The following is a 7561-nucleotide window of genomic DNA, read 5'->3' as shown; positions in this document are numbered from 1 at the left end:
AGAATTTCCCGCTGACGAGCCACGTGCGCGTAATGTCCCGTGACGTACCCGCCCATAGCTCGCGCCGGCGTCGACCAAAACGAGCTCATCGGGCTTCAGCGCCATGTCGTTGGAGACGTAGTGGATGGTATTCGCATTGATGCCGCCGGCGACGACGGGGACGTATGCGGGGCCGTCGCACAGGTCCTGCTTGAACCAGTAGTCGAGGAAGGAGTCGAGGTCTTTCTCATACGAGAAGGATTGGCGCATGGCGTCGGTGATGGCGCGGCCCGAGTGCTGGCCTGCGCGGCGCATGTTGACGATTTCGGCCTCGCTTTTTATCACGCGCAGTTCGTTGAGCAGAGGGCGCAAGGGCCGTATCGAAGCTTCGTTGTCTCGGAAGACTTTGGCGATGCCGCCGGTGCGCGCGGGCTCGGCGGCGGCGAGATAGCGCGAGGCGAAGTTCTTGCTGATGCGGTTTTGGGGGAGGTCGGTGTAGACGGTCTTGCTCCGTTTGACTATCTCAGGGAGGATCTTGGGAAGGTCGTCTATGGAGCCGGTGATGTCGGCGTTGAAGACGTCCTCGGCTGCTTCGACGCCGCTTCTTGGGCCTTCCCATGCTTCTCGTCGCGCGTCTTTGGGGCGCACGTAGAGGTGGAAGGCGTGTTCGTGCTCGTCGGTCTTTTCTATTATGGCGAGCGCATCCTGCTCGAGGAAGCCGGTGAGGTAGCGAAAATCAGGGTCCTGGTGGAATTTGTAGAAGACGGCGCCTGAAGCATATTTGAGGTCGTTTGCAGCGAGCACGGCGATGGAGTTGGGCGGCAGCTCTTTGGCGAGCTTGGAGCGGCGTTCGAAGTACTCGAGGGCGGTGATGCCAGGGGTGACTGCATCGAGTGTTAGTGGGCGTCAGACAGCACTCGGGACGTTGAAGCACCTTCCCCAGCCTTGAGCAGATGTGGATGCGTCTCATGCAGCGGTTGTCCAAATCTCAATTCCGCAGCAGGCACGCTCAGGAACCGCCTCGTGGCACCACATCTCGACGACACCTTCGCCGTCGGGCGTAGCAGTCGCAAACACGGGCTCATGATTTCCACAAGCACGTCTGTCGTGAGCATGCCGAGTCGCGGAAAAGGCAGCACTTTCCCGCGGCGCGCTAGCATCGTCGCCTATCGAGTGTACCGGTGCCTGTGCCTGGGCGTGACGTCGCGCAGGTGCGTCCCCACTCTCCACCACTCTTACCCCAGCTTTCGCGTTTGCCTGCCACAAGCAATGACACACGTCACCCCGAGCCCTCACCGGCCGCATGCCTTGCACACCCATATAAGACCGCCGTAGCCGCCACCCTGTCGCTGCCACTCTTCGCCCGCAGAATGGCCTCCACGGCCACCAGACCCGGCGTCGTCCCGCCAAAGGACCTCGAGAGCTTCCAGCAACACCTGAACAAGTCGACGAGGATATTAGCACTGCTGGGCGCGGGACTGAGTGCGAGCTCGGGACTACCAACATTCAGAGGCGCAGGAGGCTTATGGCGCACCCACGATGCCGTACAACTCGCAACCCCCGGAGCATTCCAAGCAGACCCCGGCCTGGTATGGCAATTCTACAGCTACAGACGCCACATGGCGCTCAAAGCCCAGCCCAATCCCGCGCACTACGCCCTCGCAGAGCTCGCAAGGAAGAAGCCAGGCTTCCTGACCCTGAGCCAGAACGTCGATGGTGCGTATCCGTCACTCACCACGACTTGAGCATGTGCTGATTGGTATATATGTGACAGGCCTCTCCCCGCGCGCCCACCACCCCTCCGCCCAACTCAAACTCCTCCACGGCTCCCTCTTCGACGTCAAATGCTCAGAGTTCTTCTGCACTCACGTCCAGCGCAACAACTACACCGACCCCATCGTCCCCGCGCTCGCCCTGCCCACGGACGAATCAGACCCTACATCGCGCGAAGCCCAGCGCGAGCTCGATATCTCGGATGAGAACGTCGCCATCCCCGAACTCACGTACTCGCACCTGCCCAAGTGTCCCGCGTGCAAGAAGGGCCTGCTGCGTCCCGGAGTTGTGTGGTTTGGCGAACAGCTTCCCCGAGATGTCCTAGATGATGTGGATGCCTTCATGGCGAGTCCTGAGAAGATTGATCTTATCATGGTGATTGGGACGAGTGCAAAGGTTTATCCGGCGGCTGGGTATGTCGACTTGGCGCGTAGTAAGGGTGCGAGGGTGGCGATTGTGAATATGGATAGTAATGATGTCCCCGCAGGTGGGCTGTATGATGGGGATTGGTTTTTCCAGGGAGATGCCGCGCAAATTATGCCGGAGTTGCTGGAGAGTGTTATTGGGGAAGTCAAGATGGACGAGGTCGTTGATGCTGCGGCGGAATGAGGATTCAAGTGTTTCTAGGGCGTCGTCAGAGAAGCGAATGCCACATTACTCGGAGAGCAAATTAGACAGGACATGAGAATTGGAAGAGTAGTAACCACCATGCCGCAGATAAACGTGTTTGAACTCGTGTTCATATTTCCGATTCTATAATTTCGTAACTCCCGTTGCGATGCTAAGCTCTCGCCAACTGAATTGTGCTTTGATAGCTCACGATTCTCCAAATGTTAAGCACCATCATAATTCGTGCAGTGCTCTGCATCGAGCCAAATTCTTGCCTGTAGTTCTTTGCCCATCTGTCAAGACATATAAAAGCCCAACTTGGCAAGACGTTCAAAGCCTAGTAACGAACCCCGTTTCCAAACCCAAGTGGCAGCTATGCGTACCAAGTACGCCAGCGCCTGCCGTCCATCAAGTCGTCTGATCCACACCGTTGGCTAGTGCTGGAAGCCGTATGTGTCCTCCGCGTACCCGAATGGATTCGGTACACTCGGTCCCTCGCCCGGCCACAGGTACGCCTGGGTGTCATGTGCGTGATGTATGGACGTCTGCAGCTCATCTGGAAACGCGTCGACAAGGTCCGCCCAGACAAATGGGTCAGCCAGGTGAGGATCTTTTACAATGTCGTACGCGACCTGGTACGCGCGCTTAGCCGTGTCGTTGCCGTCGCGCACGTATTGCAGCCAGGTGATGAGTGACTTTGCGCTGGCGACAGAGGAGTCGTAGGAAGCGTCGAAGTGTCTGCGACAGGATATGCCGATCAGGAGGATTGCAAAGGCTTGCATGACTTGTTTGTGTTAGCACATCTTTGACGAGGGACTGCGAGAAGCGCTTACTGTTGTGCATGAGCACCCACCACGGTCCCTGCTCATAGACGCTCTTCAAATTCAAGTCTCTGGGCAGCAGAGACGTGAATTCCTGAGCAGTCTTGATACACGCTTCGGCAGCCTCACGGTCGAACGAATCAAATTCTTGCGTGTCTGCCTCGCTGCATCGCTCAATGCGACGCAATGAGGGTCGCGTAATGAACATCTTCGTTCTACAGTAGAGTTTTCTGAGCATGATTTGCTGGACATCTTGCTCCGTTAGCGGCCTTGGTTCCTGTTCCTGCGGCCGCACAGCTTCGATAGCCCACTCATCGAGTTCAGACATCATGGATGTGATAATCGCGTGCATCTGCGCCCACGAGCGAGCTGCTCTTCGCTCAGTGTAGAGCTTGGACAAGACCTCTTGTGTAATGACAGCTATCCGGACCTGTGCATCTGCGTACGACATGAACGGCATGCGCTGGTCTTCATGCCTGCTTCGACGCTTTGCCACATCGCTCGGTAGTGGTGTCGTAATTTCATCGCTCCGGATCATCGATGGACGACCGGTCATGGAACTGAGCAGCCCCTCGAGATTGTGCAGGCTCCACCACGTCTGTGCGACGACACTCTGTCGGTGCGGGTCCGTTTGCGAGGTTTGCGAGTGTGCGTGATATCCCAATGCCAGAGCTAACCGTAGCGCAGTGCCGATTAGAACCCATGGCTTCTATTGTCAAGTTAGCATTGTTTTAACATGGCTTAGAAGAATAGTGCAAGCAATATTGTGCTCTGTCATCATCAAACTGTATGTACAATCCGGCCAGTACATACCTGTTAACATGACCAATTGCCATATAGTAGAATGCAAGAAGCCCATGTGCCTACTTCAATCAATACAAGGTCAATCTAGGAGCATCCCGGACATACCTGTACTAGTGATAGATCCGGAGTGGTAAGCACAAGCGATGAATCGCCAAGTCCGAGAAGTTGGCACGCTCGCGATATGTACAGATTCTCGTCGGTTGCATTTGAGTGCCACTCTGCATTAATGAGACGTGAGAACCTCGCACCGATAGCAAGTACCAAGTTCACAATGCAATACCATCTCTGTGGAAAGTCTATGACGTGTGCGCTCCGCATTGACTGAAAGTACACCTTGAGGTTGTTCCCGAGGTCTTCTGGTATGATTGGGAACGTGACGTGGACCGTGTGAACATAGCATTCGAAAAACTCCATGGCTAGCTCCTGGGATGGCAAGTGGAAAGGATTGTCCTGCAGTAGAAGCTGAACGCCGTCATCGTCGGAATAGAAGTTGGTATCGATAGAAAGTTGAGGCGACATCAGGAGGGCATCTTCGTGAAGAAGGTGCCGTCTCAATTTCCGCAACCACTGCACCTCGCATATCTGACCCAGGTATACTGCTTCTAGCGCATTTGGAGCAGGAGAAGCATCATCGAATAATGAGTCCAGGTTGTACTTTGGCTCGTGCCGTCCAGACGAGGGATGTGTATCGGGCGCTGACGACGTCGCTTCTGTGTCCGCCGTGTAGAGGGCAGCTGAAGACTGAGAGCCTGAGGGCCGATGAGAAAAGTCTGAAAGCTGGGATAAGGGCGTGGTCGGAAATCGCGATCTGCTGGCGGAACTGGGCTCAGGTGGCTCGTCTTCCTCATCTGACTTGTAGATGTCAGAACAGGAAGTGACCAAGCTTTTGTTTGGCAGGAGCTGGGAAAACAGCGGGGGCACTTCGCGTCTCGAGGAACTCACATCAATGTTAAGAGCGCTCTCAATCCTCGCTCTATCTTCATCGTCAACGCGAACGCTCAGGTCTTTGAGGAGTGCCACAAGGTGATCATTGCGGTCTGTGGCGCTACGTGAAAGTCAGCCTCTCGACTATGACCCTTGAGAAGACGGGAACTAACTTGGCAAGCCGGTCTTTGCGCGTCGCTTCGTAGATGCAGGGTTTGTTAACTTTCTCGCAGAAATTGCATCGTGGAAAGCCCCCGCTACACTTTACTTCTAGAAAAGCATGAGTTTCTCACTGCCACAAGCGCCCTGTGTAGATGAACTTACTTCGTTTGTGGCAGTTTCGACATGCTCGCTGCACCCTGTCTCGGTGTCTGAACTGCTGCTTGGTGGGCTGGCGTTCGGGACGAGCCAGTCGAGGTATCGCAACTTCTGTTCGGCAAGAGTGTCCTGTCAGCATGTGTCCATTGCTCTAGAGGCGCGGCAAGACTTGTCGGGCCTTCGGCGGGGTACCACGCTTGGAGCCTTTCCAATGGTGGTGGAGTGCTACTCACTGCAACTAGGGTTAGCTAGACAGATGGCGACAAACGGACGAGCGCTCACCTAGATTGCGATACATACGAGGCAGAATGGCTATCTTGCCGGCTATCGTGGTTTTGCATTGTGTAGCTTTCGACAGCCTGCCTGAAAGCTCACCAAGCTTGTCACGCGTTACGCGTCCACAGCTCGCCTACTTTACCGGATTGGCGGTGTCCTCATGTAAGTTTATGGCACAAAGATGCCAAGATCGTGGGCATCAGTGAGCTATGCGCCACTGCTTGCGAGTTGAGTTGCTGATGACACTGTCGTTGTCGAACCAGGAACGTGTGAAGGCACAAATTTTGCCCATGGCGATATCTGTTTGCCCGAAGTAGAGCGAGCTTCAACCCGGGTTTGTTTGTTAGCGATCTAGTCCACCGTCATAGGACTAAGGCATGCAACCAAGAGCGCGATACAGGCTCCGCGCAGGGCTGATCAACGCCCCTCATTGGCTCCGGCGAAGATGCCCGACAACAGGATCTCGCAATGGCAATTTGAAATGCGATCTACAAAGCCTGTCCAGCACACTTCCGGTCTAGCGACCTCGACGGCTTCGACGGCATCGCGACTCGGGTCCTATCTGCACACTAGTACCTTGCTGAGTACCTCGAGCGTCCACATCTTCGTATGTCGTGGCACAGGTCAGCCCGCTAAGGCCATTATCGACACATGCCAGGTGTAGCGTAGACGAGAACAGGGTCCTAGCCTTGAACAGGGTCTAACAGCCGGTGTGCCTTCAGCTTGAGAAGTAAGAGTGCGGCAGGCTGTATGCAGCCGATGTACTAGCAAATTGTCACGGTGAGCACGAAAACGCCGAAACTCGGGTGGAAAAAGGGACTGAGGTGTGGTTCAATGCCGGCCTAGATCCGGCGTCAATGGTTTTCCGTGAAGAAGGCGTCCAATTTGGGTTGAACGTCTGATTTGAGTTGACAGAAAGTTTTTGCCTCCCAGGGTCCTACGCTTCACGATGCCGCACAGACAGGGTCGGAACAACCATCGGCACGTTGGGACTAGCGGCCCGAGGCACATCATTTCTATCAATGCATGTCTTTGCCTTGGCTTCACTGATCGGGAATTATTCAGAGTCTAGACCCCGACTCTGCACCAGCGTGTTGCCGGCTATGTCTTGCATGCAGGACAATCGCTGCTGGCATGTGGCCGCCCGACTCTCAGCGAATCACATTTTCATAGTGACACCGTCGCTGCTCTTGGACCCGTCTCCCCATCTATCTTGACGCAAGGATACCAAATGATCCGAAATCAGGGTCTCGATTACTGGGACCTCAGCCCAAACGCTTATGCGGAATGCGGGTGATGGATACACGAGGATCCTCTTGACGTAATTGCTTGTGTTCACCCGGAAGAAATCGCCTTGGGTCGACACAGCACACCAAAAGCAGGCCTAGCTGAAGGGAATAGTCTTATCTGAAGCGAACACAAACATCGATGTGACAACTTACCAAGACCTCGCCAGTGACCATTGACGCCACTTGCAACCTTCGCCTTTTCTGGTGCATTACCAAGAACCTTCGTGCTTTTGTATCTTCATGTTGCTTCTACACAATTCGTCACTTCGTGGCTTGGCCATTCTGCTCTCTGGACCACCGGACATTGAGTCGAGTTTAGCCGATACCAGATAGGACTTTGTGTCAATTGCAGTTCCTACCGCGCGCTGGCTAGATGTGCCATTGACCCATCCAGGGCTGCTGCCCACAATAGGATTGGGCGTCGCCCTCACCAACTCAGGATATCCATGTACAATGCCGACATTAAAAAGCCGCGGAGCTTCCAACATCATTATTCCAGTCCGATGGTGCCCACAACCGTTAGCCCAGTCGTTAATTCAACATCCATCTCACATATGCATGCACCATCTCCCAAACACACTTCGCTCCAAGCCCTCCGCCTCAAATCGCTCTACCCCGTGGAACGCCCAGGGCTGCACCCACTGAGAATCGACTTCAGCTTCTTTTCGCGTTCAAGCTTTGCTGCCGGCACTGCAGGGCGTCATTGAGTTGTGTGAGCGAAGAAAGGGAGTGAGGAGGAGTGGGATGTGGAGGAGGTTTGCAAGTAGC

The 7561-nt window shown here is 54.9% G+C and overlaps 5 protein-coding genes across 5 annotated transcripts in view; 1 reads left to right on the top strand and 4 right to left on the bottom strand.

The window, feature by feature from the left end:
- SNOG_06295 (hypothetical protein) overlaps positions 1–1064 on the bottom strand; it is a gene marked incomplete at its 5' end in the record, with an annotated part of 1610 nt that extends 546 nt beyond the window's left edge. Inside the window, 2 exons of the mRNA XM_001796620.1 lie at positions 17–863; positions 914–1064. Coding sequence (XP_001796672.1) covers positions 17–863; positions 914–1064 — 998 coding nt within the window. The remainder of the gene's footprint in view (positions 1–16; positions 864–913) is intronic.
- Positions 1065–1349: 285 nt separating this feature from the next.
- Positions 1350–2361, top strand: SNOG_06294 (hypothetical protein; the record flags this gene model as incomplete). The annotated part of the gene is made up of 2 exons (XM_001796619.1): positions 1350–1695; positions 1754–2361. 2 exons carry the CDS (start codon positions 1350–1352, stop codon positions 2359–2361), a joined length of 954 nt encoding a protein of 317 aa, XP_001796671.1.
- Positions 2362–2795: 434 nt separating this feature from the next.
- On the bottom strand, positions 2796–3642 carry SNOG_06293 (hypothetical protein; the record flags this gene model as incomplete). Its single annotated transcript, XM_001796618.1, has 2 exons — positions 2796–3145; positions 3195–3642. The coding sequence occupies 2 exons, from the start codon at positions 3640–3642 to the stop codon at positions 2796–2798; spliced, it is 798 nt and encodes a 265-aa protein (XP_001796670.1).
- Positions 3643–6663: 3021 nt separating this feature from the next.
- Positions 6664–7281, bottom strand: SNOG_06292 (hypothetical protein; the record flags this gene model as incomplete). The annotated part of the gene is made up of 3 exons (XM_001796617.1): positions 6664–6857; positions 6947–7013; positions 7153–7281. The coding sequence occupies 3 exons, from the start codon at positions 7279–7281 to the stop codon at positions 6664–6666; spliced, it is 390 nt and encodes a 129-aa protein (XP_001796669.1).
- A 166-nt stretch (positions 7282–7447) lies between these two features.
- The window catches only part of SNOG_06291 (hypothetical protein), a gene marked incomplete at both ends in the record, with an annotated part of 1740 nt that continues 1626 nt past the window's right edge, over positions 7448–7561 (bottom strand). The window contains one exon of the mRNA XM_001796616.1: positions 7448–7483. Within this exon, the coding sequence (XP_001796668.1) occupies positions 7448–7483 (36 nt within the window). The remainder of the gene's footprint in view (positions 7484–7561) is intronic.

This window comes from Parastagonospora nodorum, assembly GCF_000146915.1.
Source record: "Parastagonospora nodorum SN15 chromosome Unknown scaffold_9, whole genome shotgun sequence".
In the NCBI taxonomy this organism is placed as follows: domain Eukaryota; kingdom Fungi; phylum Ascomycota; class Dothideomycetes; order Pleosporales; family Phaeosphaeriaceae; genus Parastagonospora; species Parastagonospora nodorum.
The sequence above is the reverse complement of the archived record's forward strand: the minus strand, read 5'-3'. Positions and strand labels throughout refer to the sequence as shown.